General features: G+C 38.5%; 1 protein-coding gene across 3 annotated transcripts in view; it reads left to right on the top strand.

Annotated features, from left to right (window-relative positions):
* Positions 1-22,014, top strand: part of Fgd4 (FYVE, RhoGEF and PH domain containing 4) — a 200,902-nt gene that overhangs the window by 43,598 nt on the left and 135,290 nt on the right. For 2 of the 3 annotated variants that reach the window (XM_058576344.1, XM_046435777.2), the window contains exon 1: positions 19,943-20,429. The exons of the other annotated variant lie outside the window; for it this stretch is intronic. Coding sequence is in view for 1 of the 2 variants with exons in the window: in XM_046435777.2 (XP_046291733.1) it covers positions 20,420-20,429 (10 nt within the window). In the remaining variant the exon portion in view is untranslated. Of the gene's footprint in view, positions 1-19,942; positions 20,430-22,014 lie in introns of those variants that run through there. 3 annotated transcript variants of the gene reach the window in all.

Here is a 22,014-nt window from a genome sequence, read left to right on the forward strand (position 1 = left end):
ATACCATGGTCACTGTAGAATTCCCACTTTGTCATTATGTACCATGGATCTAATTTTAATAGTAAGTGTTTCTGGTGCTTAGTTTTGCATAAGGCCATGGAGTCTCTGTTGTCAAGAAAACAAGAAGGAAGAGCTCTGACAAAGTTTGAACAGAAAACTTAAGAGTTATATGCAGTAGTGATGAATGTCCTCAGGGACCCTGAGCAAGTCTGGGTTCCAGGTTTAGTATATTGTGTCACTTGTCAGGTAGCTGAGGAATGCCCCTGTTTTGTTCCAAAGTTGTACAGCACAGTGGCCTTGAATCTAACATGGATAAAGTAAGAGATGAAAGCATTTTCTACTTGCATTGGTCTTTAAGATTAATTAAAGGTGGGTGCAGTGGCACATGCCTGTAATTCCAGCTAATTGGGAGGTTGAGGCAAGAGGATGCAAGTTCAAGGCCAGCCTCGACAATTTAGTGAGATTTTGTCTCAAAAGTAAAATTAAAAACAGCGTAGGCCACAAGACAAAAAAAAAAAAAAAAAAAAAATCAGAAAAACAGCTTGGGTGTAGTGTAGCTCAGTGTTAGAGTACTTGCCTAACATGTGCAAGGCCCTGGGTTCAATCCCCAGCACTACAAAACTAACTAACTAAATAAATAAATAAATATCTCATCTATATTTTACCATTTAAAAAATTTTAGCCTTGGGCTGGGGATGTGGCTCAAGCGGTAACACACTTGCCTGGCATGCTCGGGGTGCTGGGTTCGATCCTCAGCACCACATAAAAATAAAGATGTTGTGTCCACCAAGAACTGAAAAATAAATATTAAAAAATTCTCTCTCTCTCTCTCTCTCCCCCCCCAACCCCCCTCTCTCTCTCAAAAAAAAAAATTAGCCAATGTAGGGGCTTCTGATGTGCTGGCTTCTTTGGCAATGACGTTTGTCTTCATGAAGACCAGCTTTGGGAGGGAGAATGAAAACCAAGCAGTGCTCTCTTGGCTCCTCCCTCCTGCCTGGTAGCTGAGGAAAGCAGTTAGTTGCTCAGGGGATGAAAGGCAGTCTCTGGAACCCTAGGAGGCAATATTTGATCTGCAGGCCTGTGAATCCTGCTGCCACTAGGTGGCAACAGAGAGGGAAGAATTCTAGGCCGACTGGTAAGATTAAGGAGTCTGGTCAGCCAAACCTTCAGAGGTGGAAGATAGACCGTAGTCAGTCAGGGTGCCCCAGGAAAAGAATGTATGCCCTAGACTTTATTTCTGTGCCACATATTTTTGTTTTACCTCTGGTGACAGAATTATTTTCTAGGATGTATCTTTTTTTTGGTACTGGGAATTGAATCAAAGAGAGCTTTACAATTTAGCTGGATCTATAGCCTCAGTTTTTTTTTTTTTTTTTTTGAAGGGGGGGGTCTCACTAAGTTGCTGAGGATTTCACTGAGTAGTTGAGGCTGGCCTCAAACTTGGTGATCTTCCTGCCTCAGCCACCCAGGTTGTTGGGATTACAGGTGTGCCCCACCGAACCCAGCAAGGATATATCACCTTAAGGGCATAAATTGTAAAATTCTAGTTGTTGGAAAATTTGTGAATCTAAAGGAGGTAAGGCATTGTTATTCTTATTTTGTAGATGCACAAATAGGGGGGCATAGAACTTGTCTTTCCCAAGATCTGACAACTAATTACTGGTCAGTCTTGTTCCTTGAGTTACATGCAGTTCTGTGGCAACTGAGATGTTGCTTTAGGTGTAATCTTTTTATGGGAAAAGAGACTGGAAGATGTTCTGGGTTCTACCTTCTGGTTACCTGTAATTCTAAATGTAGACCCTTATACACCTCAAACCAGATACTGCTGCTGGTCAGTAGGTGCTAGTGACCATACTTGGCAGTCCTATGTCAATAAGAAAGCAACCTTCATCACTCAGAATGCAAAATTATAAAGTCACAGCAGCTATCATATGGGATTATTTAGAGTAATGAGCAAAATCTTACCTAGAGCTATACCTGGAACCCTCTCCCTACTGATTCTTTTCCTATTTGTCTCTTGTTCTGAAAATGTATTAGCAATCTGGGTTTATTAGTAACCAGTTGCAACCAATGTGCTGAAGTGGGAAGAAAAACTTTCCTCTCCATAGTCCAACCTTTTAAACTGTCTTCTTTTCTTTGTCATGGTGATGAACTTTTGCAAAGAAGTGTTACTGGAGAAACTGAATGTTAAAGTTTGCCACTTGGTTCCAGGCCAACCGTCAGTGACTGTCCTTTAGAACCTTGGCTTTCCAGCTTTATGTATAGCCTTGTCCAAGGCTGTGTGCGTGCAAGTGAGTCCATGTGTGTCTGAACCACAACTTACTCTCTGAGTGCTTATACACTGTGGTGTTTTATTATCAGTCCACTAATGGAACAAAACCACAATTTGAAAAACCTCTTGCCTTAGAGAAAAAGAGAAGAAGACATTCCTTCCTTTTAGTTTTGTGTCTTAACTGAAGATCTTCCAGGTTGGCAACATCCAAGGGCCAAATTCAATACGAGAAGGTCACGCCTCTTGAAATATGTATGGTTGATGCTTCAGGCGATGCTCTAAGGGCACTGTAATTTCCATCTGCTCACTCTGTGTTAACTTGGGCCACAGCTACAATACAAGGCAGTGAGAGCAGGAAGAAAATGCAGCACAAGTGCTGTGAATCACAGCTAATGTGTTTTTTTTTTTTTTTTGCTGAGTCTTTTACTCACCCTGTATTGCTTTTGTGGGGAGATTTTAACCTAATTTCTTACAATTCCTGGATCAGTGGGCTTGTGTTAACTCACATCACTTAGAGAATACGCTTGAGACAACTTTAGAAATTCAAGTGTGAGCTCTTGGATGGAAATGCGACTACTTTCTCAGATGCCAACTGAATAGGGCCGTCCATGTGCTACTTTCTAGTTCATAGCTTGGTGTGTTTGATCTCATTGGCTCCTTAGAGACTAGCCTGGAAGAGAAAGGATAGAAATGTCTTATTCCTTCAAAACAGTGACCATGGACAAGCTCACCAAACCCAAAAGTTCAGGTGGCTTATTCTAAGTCACATAGCTTGAAAGAAAGAGCTGCCTTCTTCTAAAATCTTGAAACAAAACGCCCTTCACGATGTAATTAAGAATGTCAGTATCAAGAGTAAACATTGTTGTGGATTAAAACACTCTTTGGGCAACAAGTTAGTTTAAAGAGTATGCAGCCCAGGAATATATCATTCGAGTGTCATCATTTAAACATCAGTAACCCATTCTGTTCAACTCTGCATGGCAGTTACCTCAGGCAGGCACTGAGGAGGAGCATGGGTATGGTATTTCTTTTCTCAGTGCAGCAAACCTGGAAGCATCTCTGTCTTACCACCTGTCTTACTGTTTTTGTTCTGAAAACTTGTGAAGTAGGTGGGGCAGGTGGTGTCATTGGTAGCACTGAGGTTTGAAAGGGGTTGTGTGAGAACTGGAACGGGAACTCAGGCTTCTGACCACCTGCCCACTTCCCCACAGAACAGTGGTGCTCTGGCAGAGTAATGGAGTGTGGGGAGTACAGACCTGAGGTCAAAAATGCAGAGGAAGGGACCACACAGTGTCTTTGTTACTCAGGTTTTACCATGTAGCCATGTGAAGACCATTTTGTTGGTGTTCTATAGGGTGATCCCAGAAGGAATCTGTCCTTTTAAGATACTTGATTCACATAGCCATTGAGTAGCCATTTCAACAGGTAGAAATGTTCTTTGAGGTTTGATTTCCTTTTGATTCCAAGTTTCTTTTAGGTTTTTTAAAATTATTTTTTTGATATTGATGAACCTTTATTTTATTCATTTATTTATATGTGGTCCTGTGAATTGAACCCAGTGCTTCTCACATACTAGGCAAGTGCTCTACCACTGAGCCACAACCCCAGCCCTCTTTTAGTTTTTCCTAAGCTCTTATTTGCATGTGACCCAATGAAGCATACTATGTATTTGAACACTGGATTAATCATCTTTTTTTCAATGTATTTAGCCTCATCCAGCTGAAATTCATGATCCTACAAGAGATTAAAGAAGAAAATGCAAGTAGGGTGTTTATTCTTGATGATCTTTTAAAGGCTGATTAAACAATAACAAAAACATAAGAATGGATAAAGTTTATTGAGAACTTCCTGTATGACAGATAGTATTCCTGTATGACAGATAGTGTTCAAAATGTTTTACCCATTTTGTCTCAAAGTGTGGTCAAAACCCCAGTGAAAGTAGATACTATTATTATTCTAAGTTTTATTTGTGAGGAAACCAAGGCACAAAGAGTTTAACTTAATACTAAGGGTCATGGTTTCCTAAGTGGTAGAATAAATACAACATGACTTGACATCCTTGGCTTTCAATAACTATCTACTGCCCCCCCTATGCAAAAGATGTTAAAGTAAGAGTTTCTAGGAAATGGGTCTTAACACTAATTTACAGTCTGAAGTAGTACAGGTCACTTTGTCTCTTTTTGCCTGTTTCTTCTTCTCTAAGTAGAATGATTATTTAGGTTCTACCTACAACTCCAATTTGAGATAAGGATTAATGTCAGAGAAGAGTAGTGATAGAGTGGGTGTACATGGTGGAAATGAGAGGAAAGTGAGAGATGATACAAACAAGAGAAAGTAGATTTGTTATTGATTGATTGATTGTAGTTTTAGATGGACATCATGCCTTTATTTTATTTATTTTTTACGTGGTGCTGAGGATTGAACCCAGTGCCTCACAAATGGTAGGTAAGCGTTCTGCCCCTGAGGTACAGCCCTAGCTCAAGAAAGCAGATTTTTAAATGTGTATGTGCAAGGAATTCTTCTAAAGGTTGGTGAGAGGCACTGGCTCCAGGCACCCATGGGAAGGTGAGCCAACTTAGCCAAGCAGAGGTTTGCTTAAGGAATGATAATTGGATAGAGGAGCTCCAGGACTGTTTGGGTTGGTCATTGGTAATACTGAGGCATTTGGGGGAAAGCACAAATAACTCACCATTCACAGTGGAAGACGATTGCATCACACACTGAATCAGAGGTCATTGTACTCTCTACCACTGCCTGTTGTCCTTACTTCCCCTCTTTCCTCTCCTTTCCACAGTGACCTCAGCAGGTCATTGCTGAGGTCTAATTGTGTGTTTTTTGAGTTTTAAAGAGGAGACTATGAACTGCTTCCAAAACTCATTGCTCTTAGAATCCCATTGGTAGGGATATTAAGAAGTTCCTCGCTGTGGCCATTTCAGGGATAGTCCTGCACCCCCAAACAGCATGGTTTGCTTGAGATCACCTTGACAGGAAGAAAGGTCAGGCCACCCTAGTCTGGAGAGGCCATTTGTCCCTCATTGAGTAACTCCTGCTATATAGAAGTTAAACTGCCAGTAGCCAGGTTATAACATTCCAAGGGACACCCACTGTGTTAGTCAAAATTCTCCATAGAAACAGAAATGATGGTGTGTGTGTGTGTGTGTGTGTGTGTGTGTGTGTGTGTGTGTGTGTGTTTTATATAAGGAAATGGTTCCTAGGATTATGGAGGCTGGCAAGTCTGCAGTGTGGGCTAGTAGACTCAAGACCCAGGAGACCCAGTGGTGTGGACTGAGGCCAGAGGCATCTGCTGGAGAATTCCTTCCTCTTCTGAAGGCTGGTCTTTCTGTTTTGTTTAGGCCTTCAGCTGATGTTAATTCATCCAAGTACTGTCCAAGTTGACACATAAAATTAACCATCAGCCCTCCCTACAAGATGTGTTGCAGGCAAGGCCTCTGTAGAGGACATCATTCGAAACCCAGAACTTCTCTCAGAGCTCAGCATCTCAATTAAATATGCTTTATTAGGTAGAAATCTTAAAAGCTACTTGACTCACTAAACTAATAAATAAAAAAGCACTTTAGGGGTTCTGAAGCAGACACAAATGCAAGGAATTTAGGGGAGTATTGAGTGAAGAGGATGTGGGTGGAGTTCAGTATAATTGTGACTGTCACCTGTCGTGAGGATTATGGTTTGGCAAGAGGACAATAACCCCTTTCTTCTTTTTGTGCCTGGAATGTACTTACTAAACACAGTGAAGTGGGGTCTTCCTAGAGCCTCCTCTTTGATCTTTGGGGAAAACCTACCTGCTTTCTGGTGGAGAAGAGTATGGGGATTTGGGAAATCTCCCAGTCCTTGGAGAATTCTCACCTCCTTTCCCTGCTGCTGGCTCTTCAGAGTTGGAGAATTGGAAAGCTAAAACACGTAATTGAAGTTTCCATAGCAGCTATCATTTGAACCGTATCATCTCATATACACCTTGGGAGAATCTAATGAATTGGAGAGGTGCTTATGTTGTTATTCATGCTTACAGCAACCACAATTTTAAGTCTTCTAGTAAGTGTAGGATTTAGTGTAGTGTTTTGCATGTAGGCGCTCATTAAATATTTGACTGAAGAGAAATTTAATGAAATTGGGGTGTAGTTCAAAGAGTGTTTGCCTAGTGTGGGTGAGGCCCTGGGTTTAAATCCCTGGCCCCACCCTCAACAAAACATAAATAAAATAAAAAGAAACCTTGTTCTATTTCTGTATTTTTGTCTCTCCTCTGATTCCCCCCACCCTCGACCAGTGTTTGCTTATTATAAGAAGATAGAATAATAAAATGCTCTCTTATCTTAATTTAAGAGAAATTAAGGAAATTGATTTAGATCTGTTCCTTGAGGAGTTTTTAACTGAGGTTAACTTATCATAGCATTAGAATGGACATAAAATGCTTAGTACACAATACCATTGGATGCCTTTTAAAGTACTTCTAGATTTTCACCCATGGGAAGGGTGAATATTTCACCTTCTTTAACTTGCCAAAGAGGTGGTGTGTTTCTTTCTCTATGATCTCTTACAGCAGAATGTTCATTAATTAAAATAGCTGCCCTTTTCCAGGAAACAGCTCATGTAGCGAGCAGCCTCTGACCCTGTTCTAAAAACAGACCCGAGCTGCTTGATACTGAGAGAAGAGTGGACATTGCAACTGTGTGAGCCAGCACAGGTAAAACAGCATGCTGTGTTTTAGGAGGATCTGTGTGCCTTTCCATGAATGTTTCCCTGGCTGTGAAAGTCACATGTGCTTCATATGTTTTGTAGAAAGTGAAATTCTCACCCACATTGTGGTGTCAATTTAGCCTGGTGGTTTCTACAAGATTTTCTTCTTTGTTTTTGCAGTGCTGGGAATTAAACTCAGGGCCTCACTTATGCTAAGCAAGTACTCTACGCCTGAGTCACATCCTCAGCCCTACCAGGGTTTTTTCTGAGTGTGTATACAGTATATACTTATTTAAAAATAGAATTGTCTATTTTTTCAATTTGGTTGTTCACTTATTTATATATTTTGGGAAATTTCCACATGAATTTTGCAAAATTTACTTTCTTTATGTACTGTGTATTTTTAAAGATAGCATAATATTTTACTCTATTGCTATACTACAGTTTGTTTAAACCAGTTCCTTAATAGATGCATGAGTTGGTAGCCTTTTATTTAAAAATCAGTTTTTTTCCTTGAAAAATCATTGTTTTAGAGCAGATACACTTCTTATTGAACAGATTTATCACATATTTTGTTCACTGTGGAATACGGAGCATTTATACGTGTCTGGTACTTTTCTAAGAACTATCTTGCAAAAATTATAAGCATAGATCTGTAGTCGTATGAGAGAGTTACTATCATCATTCCTGTTCTAGGGATTCAAAAAGCCTCTAAGCTCTCTTATGCTGTTTGGGCCATCATAGGATGGCCCGAAAGACAGGGGTGAATAGATCAGACATGTGAGGACCTCTAAATCCAAAGATGCGCACAGAGCAGCAGCTGCCTTCTTGCAAGAGAAAGAAGAGTTTACAAGTTCTTATTGAAGTTAGGCATGTTAAATTTCCTTGCTGGTTGTCATATTGACAAGTAAAGACCTTCCTTCTGAGAACCTTGAGGATTTCTGTCCCCTTGGTTATTATCATATATCGTTTGGCATCTGTGCATCTCTTGCTGACTTCTTAATTCTGTTGAGAATTTACTTAATACACAGGGCCTCCTCAGAATTGTGTGTAGCCCTAGTGTGCCTTACCAGGCACTGAGGGATGTCAGCTGATGCTGAGATTGCTTATCCTTGGCCATGACCAGATCATCTTGATGGCCCATGTAAGCTAGCTGCTCATTGTTTTCTGCTGAACATGTAAACTCTTATTTTTTTTTTTCTTTTTTGTAAGAGACAAGATCTTACTATTTGCCCAGCTAGCCCTGAGATCTTGGGCTTAAGCAATTTTCTTGCCTCAGCCTGGTAAGTAGTTAGGACTATAGGTGTGAACCTTTTGCACAGGGTGAAACTCTAGATTTTTGCCATTACCAATTGCTTGGTCTTAAGGAAACTCTCCTGAGACTAGAAAGTATGATTCATCTGTATAAATGTTGTTAAATTGATCCTAGGTATAATGCATTACATTTTCAGAAGGAAATGAAGGTTTATTCTATATTGCATTTTTTTTTATAGACCAAAGAGAACCAAGTTTAAAATATCACCAAAGGGAGGCTTTGTTCTGGTTATTGACTGCATGCAGTATAATAAACCACACCAGCATTTAGTAGCTTAAAACAGCATTTTATTTTCTTCCATGATTTAGTAAGTGAACCAACCAAAGTTCTATTTCATGCCATACCAGGCTGGGTGCTAGAACGGCTTTGGTGTCCTGAGGTTTGAATGGGAGCTCAGTTGGGACCCAGAAGTCCATAGGTCACCATGTGTCAACATATGCCATCTTGTCTGAGTTCCAAAAGGGATGAGTTATTCACCCTTCCCCCTTGCCACCCAACCCACAAGGGTGAGGCAGGCACAGAAATTTTATAACAGATACTCCCTTTCAAAAAGGAATTAAGGGCTGCAGGGAAATTTGAACCCTCACACACTGCTGGAAGGATTGTAAAATGATGGTGCATTTGCTTTGGAAAACAGTCTGGATGGTTCTCCCCAAACTTCAACCTAGAGTTGTCATAAGACTCAACTATTCTATACCTAGGCATATGTCCCAAAGAAATGAAAGCAAGTCCACACGAAAGACTATACATGCGTGTTTGTGGCAGCAGCATAACAGCCAGAATGTGGTAACGATCCAAATGTCCATCAACTGATAAATGGATAGGTAAAATGGTCTGCGTCCATAGAATGGAACATTTTTCAGCCATTAAAGAAACGAAGCACTGGTACCTGTTACAATATGGATGAACCTTGAAAATATGCTCAGTGAAAGCAGCCAGCCACAGAAGACCACATACTGTAAAATTTCATTTATGTGAAATGTCTCAAATAAGCAGATCTATAGAGATAGTAGCCTAGTGTTTGCTTCGGGCAGGGGAGGCTGCAGGGGGCGGTGATTGCTATAAGGTATATAGATTTCTTTTTGATGAGATGGAGCCATCTAAAATTGTTGTGTGCATCTGAGTATAGTAAAAACTTTTGAACTATAAATTTTAAATGAGCGAATTGTATCAGATGTAAATTATCTCATTACATTATTGTTTTATAGAGGCAGGAGAAAGAAACAGGAGTCACAGAACTCTCAGTGGTCTATAGCAGTTCTAACCTCCAGCTAGGTGAATGTCTTCATTTAGGGACCAGTTTACTACTTGGGTGGCTCTGTGGGTCTCATCTCTGTCCTCTTGGCCCCACTGGTTTCATTTTGAACCATCTATTCTCTTAGGGCTGTTGGAGCTTCCACTGTTATGTTTCTCTTAAAAGGGGGTGGTTTGTGTGGATCTCCTTGGGGTTGACAACATTAGGTTAAAAAACACTCCTACAAATCTCTTTAAAACAGGATTCTCTTTACCTGGGATCACCTTTAAGACAATGTGGTGTGAAAATAACTTTCTTGTTATAGAAGCTCTCTGTCTTTCAGATGGTTCTCAAGACACACACCCTTAAAATTCTTCAAAGCCTTTGGTCCAGCTCTAAGATTTAGAAAGCCTGGTTTTTGAAAACCAGCAGTACTTGATTCACCTAGGAACTTATTACAGCGGTCAGGTCCCACCCCAGACCTGCTGAATTAGAAAGTAGGAGGGTCAGGCCTAGCAAACTGGGTTTTAATAAGCCTCCCAGCTGAGTCTGATGTACACAGTTTTAGATTCTCTGGTCTAACTGAAAGTACAAGCGACCACCTAAAAATCTTCATGAGATCTCATCAGAGGACCTTAAAACCACATCCTGTGGCTTTGTGGAACTGGCAGCACTGGCTGTGATCTTCACCCTGAGGCCTTTTTTTACTTTGAGTGTCTTTTGCTAAGACGCAGAAATGAGGAATAGTTTGATTTCTAAACCCACGTCCAAGCTTTTATATTTCCTCTTAATTCTTAGAAAAGAACCAGTTTCTTTTTTGGTTCACTATTCCTGCATTTTATCACAGGCTGCTAAATAAGCCACTTGACACTTTCAGCATTCTTCTTGGAATTCTTCTTAGATCCATGAATTGATTAGGTACTCTTTTAATTTTCCACATTACTGCATTAAATAACTTTACTAATTATTCTTAGTTCCTCATTTCTTCAGCTACCATTAATATTTCTATACTGTTTTTAAATCTTTCCTAATAGCATCCAGCTTTTGTCTACCAAATGGACACAAAACCAGTACATATTTTTTTTTTTTTTTGGTTACATCAGAATCCCTACTTCTGGTAATACTTTTTGTTTTAGTTATCTCTTACTGCATAACACAAATCATCCTCAAATTTAGTACCTTAAAATGACAATTATTCTCTTGCTCACTATTTTGCAATTTGGAGTTTGGTAAGGATAGCTAATCTCTCATCTGTACTGTCAGCATGGGTATCTTGATTATGTGTATGGATTTATTTCCACAATGCCCCACTTACATGACTGACAAGTAGGTGCTGTCAGCTGGGATCTTAGTTGAGATTTTCAGCTTGGGTCTTGATTCTTCTCCAAGTTGGCTTGAGTGTGTGTGTGTATCTTCTCACAACATGGCAGCTGGACTCCAGAAAGTAGGAAGAAAGAAGTTGCCAGGCCTCTTAAAAATGAAGCTCGAGGGCTAGAGATATATCTCAGTTGGTAGAGTGCTTGCCTCGCATGCACAAGGTCCTGGGTTCAATCCCCAGCACCACAGCCAGAAGTGCGCGCGCGCGCACACACACACACACACAATTAAGCTCAGAATTGGAACAATGAGATTTCTCATCTTTTCTGCTGGACTAAGCAGTCCTAGGCCCAGCCTGGAGTCAAGGAGTAGAGAATAGACCTCCTCTTGGTGGAGGTAGCAACAAAGAATCTGTGGCTATCATCAATCCAATATATTCTGGTGGCTGCTTTCAGCAGCACTGAAAATACACTCTTGGCCTAAGGTTATGAGTTGGTAAAAAGTACTTGTCACTCAAAGAAAGGTTTCAAGATCTGGAAAGAGATTAAGTTAAAATCTTTTACGTATAAAGCACCTCTCTTACTATCTGTTTTAGACATTTTAAGTGTTAACAATTCATAGATGGACTGAGTTTTACTTTTATTTTTTTAAGAATTAAAACATTTCTCATTAACAGAATAATACTCTGGTTGTGTCACTAGTTGGTTGTCAAGTGATAAGGAAGTGTGCATTCATTTATATATCTTATTTGCTTGTGGTACTGGACTTTTTTTTAATAAAGACAGGCTGCCTTATTGGTGGAGAAATAGTTCGCTTCCACAGACTTCCCTTCTCAAGATAATGATCGGGTGCTGCTGTGAACAATGAAGGGCAGAATCAGATGGCTGTAGAAATGGTGGTGGGGAAGCACAAGGGTGAGTGATGGGGAGAAAGGATCTCAGGGCTTTCCACCACTCAGGCCTTCAGTGGGCAACTGTGTCTAGATTTGTAGGGGAGGACAGAACAGATGGAAGCAGGAGTTGCTTCTGCTTTCGCTTATTAACTGGAACCATGTATTGGGTTTGCTCATACAGGACAGTAAATGGCTTCCTGAATTTTCTAAGCACTTAGGTTTAAGTAAATTTCTCCCTATTCAATTTGGAGTTCTATTTTTTAAAAAAATCGAATTACTTCTCTACTGCAGAAGTGATTCAACAGGGTTTATATCCATCCTGTAGCTTTAAAATTCATAGAATTTAGTATTAGATCCATTTATTTTCTACTTTTAGCTTTCTTTCTTTTTTTTTTTCCTTCAGTATTGGGTATTGAACTCAGGGCTGCTCTACCTCTCACCTTACTTCCAACTCCCCTCTTTTTTTTCTTCTTTTTTGGGACAAGGTCTCACTAAGTTGCTGGGGCCGCCTCAATCTTGTGATTCTCCTGCTTCAGCCTCCCAAGTAGCTGGGATTACAGGTATGTGTGCCCTGCTCGTTTGTTGGACTTTTGATCTAATGATTTTGGTTTTGGTTATACATTTACTTGAGAGCACCAATTAGTTGTTTTTAAGTGTGGAAATAACTTGAATATTTTTCTTCACTTTGATCATTTGTAAAAATGTTTGGGGCAATACTAGTTTCCTTTACTTGATTTTGGTTTTACTGAATAATTGTCAAATATGACTGATAGTGTTTCTTATTTTTCTCTCCTCGCCCCTCCCCCACACCCCTTGTGCTGGGGATTGAACCCAGTGCCTCACACGTGCTAGGCAAGCTCTGTACCACTGAGCTGTGTCCCTAGCCCTTGGTTCTTCTCTTTGTGTTTTTCATGTCTGTCTTCCTCATACCCTACCAAGTCCGGTGAAGTATTTAGGAATAAGACTCTGGGTGCTGGGCAGGAGGCATGTTGATTGTGATACCATACGTAATGCTGTATGAGGAGTTCTTCTAGAAGCTTTGATACTCCATCCCTTTGTCAAGTTCTCTGGCATGATATCACTACCCACAATTTCAAAAATAATTTCCACACTTGTTTTCAGGCATTATCTTCTTCTTTGTTACCAGAAATTGTAATTCCGTTTTCTGTGGGAGGTGCTAGGCACTCAATTCATTGAGAGGTCGCTGAGCAAGGACTGGTAACGCATTCTGGGAGAGATGGTGTGGACAGGGAGTTGTAACCACTGTCCTTTGCTTCTTCTCTAATATTCATGGTCTTTCACAGCCAGACTTGAAAGCTGGAGGTAGTTGTCTGAAGTTCTGGATTACACGCTTACATATTGTTCATTGCCTCTGAGTGATTGATGTGATTTGAGCGCAATCACAACAATCACACCTCTTGCCTTCACAACCACTTCAGTCTTACTTAATAGGACCTTATTTCAGGGTTTGTAAAATCCTCTGCATTCTATTTTATCCTCCTCCTGGTGAGAATATATTCTCATACAAAATGCAAAAATTGTTCTTTATTTCAACTGAGTATAGGTACATAACCTCCTGATTACCTTCCAGGTATTTCTTGCTGAATTCACATATATGGGCTAAATAATCTTAGTTGTCTACAATTTTTCTTATATGTTCTACCTTTCCTCATAGCTCTAATAAATTAGCCACGTAGTTACATACATTTAATATTTAGCAGAATTATTAAATTTCTACTTGATCTTCTCTCTATAGATATATAAGCAGCAAAATTCATAAAGCATTATATTCTTCCCCTACCTCTTCTAATACATAATTCATGAAATAATGTCAGAGTTGAAATTGTGGAATTTAGAGTCCTCTTGCAGATATTGCATGTGTTGATGTTTAGGCTTGATGCATATTATAGACTACATAACCCAGAAAAATGGGAAATGGTGCTACTGTGACTCTCTTCATGTTTCATCTGCCCAGTAGGCTGTTTTAATAAAAATTTATTATCATGTCCTATTCATTTCTTCATAAATTGTGTAAATTTATCTTTTGGCATATTTTGCTTATTTGCTTCAAGTGTTTTTTCTTGATTTTTAAATTTTTGTTCACCAAGATCATTTTGACTTTCAAAATTTGGACTTCCTGTTTTTTTTTTTTTTTTAGCATTTACAAACCATTTCTAGTTTCAAAAATGATATACCCATAAAAACTACAAGGTGTTGATTAAAGAAATCAAAGAGTTAGTTAATAAATGGAGAAATATGTTATCTTAATTGGTTGGAAGACTCAACATAGCAAAAGTTTAACTTCTCTCAAATTGATATATAAATTTAACCCAATTCCTACAAAAATTCTAGGAAGGTTTTTAAGCTCTAGAAAAAGATTGTTCTAAAGTTTGCATGGAAAGACAAAGTAACTAGGTTAACAATTTTGAAAAAGAATAATGTGAGAAGAATCAATCTACCCAATATTAAGATTCATCATATAGTTATCAAGACTGTGGTATTGAAAGAGAGATAGACAAACACAGGAAATATAGAATCCAGGAATAGCCACATACTACTATGGCCAATTGATCTTTTAAAAAAGGTGCAAAAGTATTACAGTCAAGAAGGATGGTCTTTTCAGTAAATGGTTATCCAATGGATGCCCAAACCCAAACAAACAAACAAAAACTGTCTAAACCTCAGACCTTTATACAAAATTAGCTCAAGTAGATCATTAATTTGATTTAAATATAAAACTATGAACTTTTAAAAGAAGATATGGGGGGGAAATCTTCAGTGTCTATAGTTTGGCAAAAAGTTTTAAGCCATAGCACCAAAAGCATAATCCATAAAAGAAAAAAAAACCTAATTTCATTAACATAAAAAGTTTTGTTCTGCATTAGACTGTCAATAGGGTTAGGACTGGGGTGTGACTCAGTGTTAGAATCTGTGGTTTTCATGTGTGAGACCACAGGTTCAATCCCCAGTACCACCCCAACCCTAGAAAAAAAGGCAAGATTTAAATTGGTTTCAGGGGAATCATTTGGCATAGAACTCTGCCTAGAATACATACTAAAATCTCAAAACTCAATGGAAAAAACATGTTTGAATGATTAATTAGAAAATGGGCAAAGTATTTAACACAATTAACCAAAAAGAAAATGCAGATGACAAATGAAAACATGCACATGTGGATACTTACCATTGAATCTAGTATTTGTACTTCTGGGCATTTATCTTAGAGAAGTGAAAAGTTAGATCTGTATTAAAACCTGTACATGAATGGTTAGACCAGTTTTATTTGTAATGACCAAAGCCTGTAAACAATCAAATGTTCTTCAAAATAAGAATGACTTAACCAACTATGGTACGTCTACACATGGAATTTTGTGCACAAGAATATATTGGTATTTGCAAGACATTGAATGAGTATCAAGGGCATTAGGCTAAGTTAAAAAATAATAATTTCAAGAAGTCACTACTGTATGATTACTCTTATATAATGTTCTTTAAATAATAAAATGATAGTGATGAAGAATGCACTCAGGGTGGCCAGGGGTTAGGGAGGACAGAGAAAAGGGTGTTGGGTTGACTAAAGGAGTAGCACAAGGGAGCTCTTTGGGAATGGAATGGTCTGCATGTGGATTACGGTGGTGGTTGTTGACATGAGTCCCTACAAGTGATGGAATGGTATAGAACTAAGTGCCTTGTACCAATGTCAGTGGCCTGGCTATAAGATGGAGTCATTAAAGGAAACTGGGTGAAGGGAATACTCAACCTCTCTACTATTTTTGCAGTTTCATTTGAGTCTATAATTATTGCAAAGTAAAAAGTTAAAAAACAAAACGAAAAACCAGGAAGATATACCCAGAGACTAGACTGTGCTATTCACAGTTTAAAGGTTCCTTTTTTTTTAAAAGTATATTTTTAGTTGTAGGTGGACACAGTATCTTTATTTACTTTTATGTGGGGCTGAAGATAGAACCTAGTGCCTCACATGTGTAGGCACTCTACCACTGAGCTATAGCCCCAGCCCTCAAAGCTTCCTTTTAAAATTAAAATTAAATTAACTCAAATAAAATTGATTTTAATTCTTTGGTCACATGAGCCATGTTTCAAGTGTTCATGTGGTTATCTTATTTTTTTTCTCCACTTTTTAAATTAGTGCATTATAGTTGTACATATGGTGAGATTTGTTGTTACATATTAGTATATGCACACATTTTACTAATACAATTTGGCCAATATTCCTCCCTGGGACTTCCCTGATCCCTCCCTTCCTTCTACCCCCTGGTCCCTTTCCTCTATTCTACTCATCTTCCTTTGTTTTTCTGCAGTCACCCCCTCACGCCTAGCTCACTGCCCCCCCCCACTCCCATACCTTCCTTTCTTTCTTTCTTTAATTCTCTAGCTTCCACATATAAGAGAACAAACATATGCCCCTTGACCTTCTGAGGTTGGCTTATTTTACTTAAGAGTTTCAAGTTTTGTCCATTTTCCTGCAAATGACATAATTTCATCTATGTTTGAATAAAACTCTGTTATGTATATACACCACATTTTCTTTGTCCAGTCATCTGTTGATGGACACCTAGGCTGGTTCCATAGTTTGGCTGTTGTCAGTTGTGCTGCTATAAAATGGGCATTCATGTATAGCTATAGCGTGATGATTTTAATTCTTGAGGATGAACACGGAGGAGTGTTATAGCTGGGTCATAGGGCGATTTCATGCCTAGCCTTTTTGAGGAACCTCCATACTGATTTCTGTAGAGGTTGTACTAATATACAGTCCCACCAACAGTGTAAAAATGTTCCTTTCTGTCTACATCCTTTCCAGCAGTTATGGCTACCTTATTATGTGTCAGAGATGTAGAACATTTTTGTCACCACAAAAAGTGCTCCTTGGCAGTGTACATTAGACAAACCCTTCTGCCGTATGAGTTGCCACATGCATTGGTACCTACACATTTCTCAGTGAACTGTCTTGAATTTATAAGTCAAAAAGCAGTGGTCTGTACTAGTAAAATTAAAGAGAAGAAATGCATTTAACACGTTTTTTTTTTTTTTTTTTTTTTTTAAATATTGTAATTTTCTTTCTTTTTATGCAGTACTGGGGAATGAACCCAGGGCCTATCTATGCTAGGCAAGTGCTCTACCTCACTCTAAGCTACATCCCTCTCCTTTTCTATATTTTGAGATAGGGTCTCACTAAGTTGCCCAGGCTGACCTCAAAGTTATGATCTTTCTGTCTCAGTCTCTCAAGTAGCTACAGTTGTATCCTTATATTTTTAATAAGGAAGTGAAACATTTGTTTCATGTTTGAAATAGGAATAAGGTTTTTTCCCCTTTATCTGCCCAAACAGTTGCTTCTCCCATCCCCTCCCCCATCATAACAAAACATGCATAGGAGATGGGCAAAATAGAGGGGATGGTGGTGGTGGAGAAAGAAATCAACTTGAAAAGACTTGGAAAGTATTTTTAATATCCCATAGGTCTTTTTTTTTCTGTTTCTTGGTGACCAGCTTACCACTGGTAGCTTACCACTGTAGAGGAAGTGCAAGCCGACCTTAAATCAGAAAGCTATTTCTGGCTCAAGTGACCTTAAGGAAGTGACAAATTTATTCTTCTTGTTTTTTCTCATAGCCAGTCAGCAAATTAAGATAAAAGTGACTATTGCTGGGTGAACTGCAGGGCTGCAAGATATGTTACTCTAAAACGATCCCATGTACTGGGTTATATGTAAAAGTATTTGCCTAAAAGTAGATGCAATACAAACTTTTGAGGAATTTAGCTATGAAAATGACCAGGAGTTAGAGAAAGTTTACCAGGCATAGAAAGTTTTAGGTTCCTTTAAGAGGGAAAACACAAGGAAATAATGACATAGGGCAGAAGTTTTTAGTTTAAATGGTCTGTGGATGGTCTTAGTTTTACCATCTATAAAGTGGGCCCCATAGTATCTTTTTGTTATGATTGCTAATGAGGCAAGCACATAGTAAGTCGGTGACAATTACTGATGATAAGGTTGATTTTATAAAGACATGGTATATAATGATGGTGGTGTTAGGAGCAGATAAGTAGCTTTGCTTATTTTCCTTTTATGAAACTTCCTATTTAGCCATGTAATAATTTAGGAGGGCTTTATACATTTAGCTTTCTAACAAATTGTGTTTCCTAAAGCCTTCTGAAATTTAAGTGTTTGTATGATTAAATTGGTCAAAAATCACTTGATGTGAAATCGAGAGAAATCTGTTTCTGTAGAGTCTAGCAAACCAACATATGAGTAGCGAACTCAGAAAAATAGCACACATTTATGAGAGATTTTATTTCAGTGCACTCCCTGCAACATTTTTCTACAGCTGTATCCACATAATATCTGAACAGTGAGAAGGTCTAGTCAATTCTAAAGATACATAAAAATTTACGAGGTGCAATCAAATTCAATCTTCAGGAGACATTCCACATAAATTTTCTTTTTTCTTTTGCTGCTCAAAGTGCTAAAACATTGAAAAAGACTTCAAGAACAAGGGCCAAAAATACACATTAGGCTCCTTGCCACTGTAGTACCAAGTAGCCATGCAGGGAAGTTCCAATTTTTGCCCACAGGTCACTGGCATGTCTGGGTAGGTTGAAGTTTCCTGCCATACTTCTCTGACTAAAGACAGAAACCCAAATGCTTACATCCTCATTTGTGTCACTCATGCCTGAGCATAACATCAGTACTTCCTGTTCAAAACTTAGCCTCCATCTGCTGAGCTCACCTTCAACTTTCAGCCAACCTGGGTGAAGATGGTGGCTTGACTTGCTGAGGTTTGGAAACCATTAGGCATCAGTTAGACGCCACTAATCTATGTGAACCTTCCACGTCTCACTATGACACCTTTCACTTTATAGAGATTGGCTCCTAAAACTTATAATAATGACAGTGTCATTGACAACAACTGATTGTTGCAGATGGGTTACTACCTCTCCAAATCCCCACTCATGGAGGCATTATACTGGATGATGGGGTGTTTAAGAAAGAGCTAATCAGTTAGATGTATATTGTCTTGGAAATTGCACAAAAAGAGTCTGTTAGAAGCTCTGAAGTATATATAACTTGTCTCCCTAGTGTCAGTATAGCAATATCCAGCCTGCCTTAACACACTTTTTTTTTTTTTTGCAGGGTTGAACTCAGGGGCACTGAGTCAGTGAGCCACATCCCCAGCCCTATTTTGTATTTTATTTAGAGACAGGATCTCACTGAGTTGCTTAGGGCCTCACTTTTGCTGAGGCTGGCTTTGAACTCATGATCCTTTTGCCTCAGCCTCTCTAGCCTCTGGGATTACAGGTGTATGGCACCGTGCCGGGCCTGCCTTAACACTCTTGGCCTAATTTTTCTTACCTAATTTTTCTTTTAAGACTGACATTTTTAATGTATACTTCTCTGAGCAGTTTCTTCCATGATTCTGTTTGTTGGTTCATAAGTGTATTAAATGATTTTTACCCTGTACATCAACATTTTCTCAAGTGTTCTCAGAGTACTGTCAGGTACTTTCAGTTGATATTTGAAGAAGTGGTGTTATAAACTGGAACTAAATTTAGGTATTATAGTTTGATTCCAACTACATCATCTAACTATCCCTTGGAAAGGGAAATTAGAATTTGGATTATTATGTAAATGTTGAGTCTACATGGTGATAAACCTTTAGGTGTTTTGAAATGTCTATGTTATGAGATCTATTAACTAAAATATTCTTCCTAATAAGTAATTTATACACACAAGGATGAGAAATTTGCTTATTGATGCTTTTACTACATTAAAACTCTGATTTTTTTAAAAAAATATTTTTTTTTTAGTTGTAGATGAACACAATACCTTTATTTTATTTATTTATTTTTATGTGGTGCTGAGGATCAAACCCGGTGCTTCAGATGTCTCAGGCAAGTGCTCTACCATTGAGTCACAACCCCAGCCCCAATCCAGATATTTTTATGAAGAAGTGGAATTGCTGTTTGACCTGTATACCTTTCCATGGCTTTTTTGGGATGCGGAGAATTTATATACAACTTCACTATTTAAATTTTCTAATGGCTATGAAAAAAAGCCTAAAGATCCTTCAAGGCCTACCTCTTTGGTTTTTTTGAGGGGAGGTGGTAGGGGCGGCAGTATTGGGGACTGAGCCCAAGGGTGCTGTACCACTGAGTTACCTGCTCAGCCCTTTTTATTATTTATTTTGAGGTCAGGTCTCACCAAGTTGCCCAGGCAGTCCTCAAACTTACAATCTTCCTGCCTCAGCTTCATGAGTAGCTGGCATTACAGGCGAGTTGGTGTCTGGCTAAAAGCTATTTTTAAAACATGGTTTAGTTATAAAACAGAAGACTGTAACTACGGTTAAATCACATGTAGTTGGCCCCATCCTTCCCATTCCACCCACAGTATTCTCGAGTCCTCTGAGTACATTTTGAAATACCTTCGTGGAATGTCGAAATGTATTACTTGCGTAGTTCTTTGAGGCTGCATCACAGCTAGCAGTGAAGAAACATAACTCTGCACTTCCCATTATTTAATTTTTTAACATGTTGAACACAAGATGCGTGCTTTTCGGCTGTCCAAATACAGGATGCTTATAGATTTTACCAACATCCCACCAATTCAAGTCCTTCTTCCAGAAGCAGGAAATAAATTGATCAGAAAAGTGAAAGGTGCTGCTGGGCATTATTTGGAAGGAATCCTTTATGGGGTGCTGTGAGTACTGCTGTTTTGTGATTGCCTTTTCTGAACTCAGGGAGAAAGCATTTGAGTTTTCTGAGTATACCAAGTATCTGAGTAGATGAAATTGCTGGTATTTGTGCCATGATTGAAAAATTATTGTGAATCTTGTTTAGAAACATTTCATGCTGTGATTTTCATAAAGATGTGCTATTTGATGTTTTCAGTTTCCAGGAGCAGTTACTTGAGGGAATGGCATTTCTCTTTATGGGTTCACAGCTCGGCCATTTTCCTGAGTAGAATCGAGCTGTGTTCAAATGCAATCCATGTGACCCCTTCTCCCTGAGTCTTCTATATCATACTCTCTTCCTTTAAGGATTTCTTGAAATCAATTCGCATGATTTATCAGAATCTGAAGTCTAGTTGACTTAACCAGATCCTTCTAACAACTGTGGCTTTATTGGTCTCATAGTATTTTATATTTAACCCAAACCACTTTAGATGAATGTCTTTGTTCAGAAACCCATTTTTTTAAAACATATTTTTGGTACATAAGAAAGGGAAAAAATAAAAACATCCAGGTAGGTATAATCTGTGATGCCACGTTGAGGTGCTTTCCCTGTTAGTTTCTATTGTCTTGCAAAGCTGAGGCCATAGTGTATGTGGGTTTTATGATATGCCTTTACCTGCCACTTTATATTATTTCAGGTTACTAAAAATTTTCAAGAATTATCTTTTAGTAGCTGTATGATATTCTCTTACAGGCTAATTAATTAATTAATTCAGTTAACTCGTCCACTATTGTTAGATATTTACAGATTTTTAAAGATTTTGATTTGTGAATAACTGTAAGAACATCAATTTTTAAGACAATCTTGCAAGGTGCTGGGGCAGGGTTCTGTTGTGTTTATATTCTTAACCCATTGTGTCCCATCATCCTATGTAGAATTGAAAACTCAGAACTTAATATTTTAAGATATTAATAATAGCCTGACCTTAGATCTTTAAGGACAAATATTGAATTATGCACATGTTTGTTTAAAAGTTAAGGATCTTGCATCTTTTTAAACTTCTTTGTGTCATCCAGCTTATGCTTTGTTCATCGGGACAAAATAGAATGGAATCTATAGATCTTTTTGCAAATAGCTCCACCAGAAGGGAAATGGAAGGAAGATTATACCTAAGGCAGGTTCTTTTATGTGCCAAGCCTCCTGTGAATGGAAAACAGACCCTTGCACATAGTGTGAATTAAGAATGAGTTATGAAAATACTTGTGCCTAGGAAGATACAAACTTACAAGACCTTGGTCACTATTTTTTTTTTTTTTAAATGAGATTAGAAAGGGCCTGAGCTTCTTGCAGTAATTCAGCCACAGAAGAGAGAAGCTTTCCTCCTTTATTCCTGTTGTGAAGAGCTCTGTGTCACAGACTTGCACCAAGATGCTGTGCTGACCTTTCTTGTGGAATGAATGGAATGAAGTTTAGAGCACTCAGTTACTCATAAATTTTTAAGTGCTTCTTCTATTTACAACTTCAAGGCACAAAGATAGATTTTGATAGAATAAAAATGGCAAGGATAATATGATTATAGAATCAAAATGTAGAAATGTGGAGTCTCTGTG

The sequence above is a fragment of the Marmota monax genome, unplaced genomic scaffold (genome assembly GCF_021218885.2).
Source record: "Marmota monax isolate L192 unplaced genomic scaffold, Marmota_monax_Labrador192_F-V1.1 WCK01_AAM20220418_F8-fsc00012, whole genome shotgun sequence".
NCBI lineage: Eukaryota > Metazoa > Chordata > Mammalia > Rodentia > Sciuridae > Marmota > Marmota monax.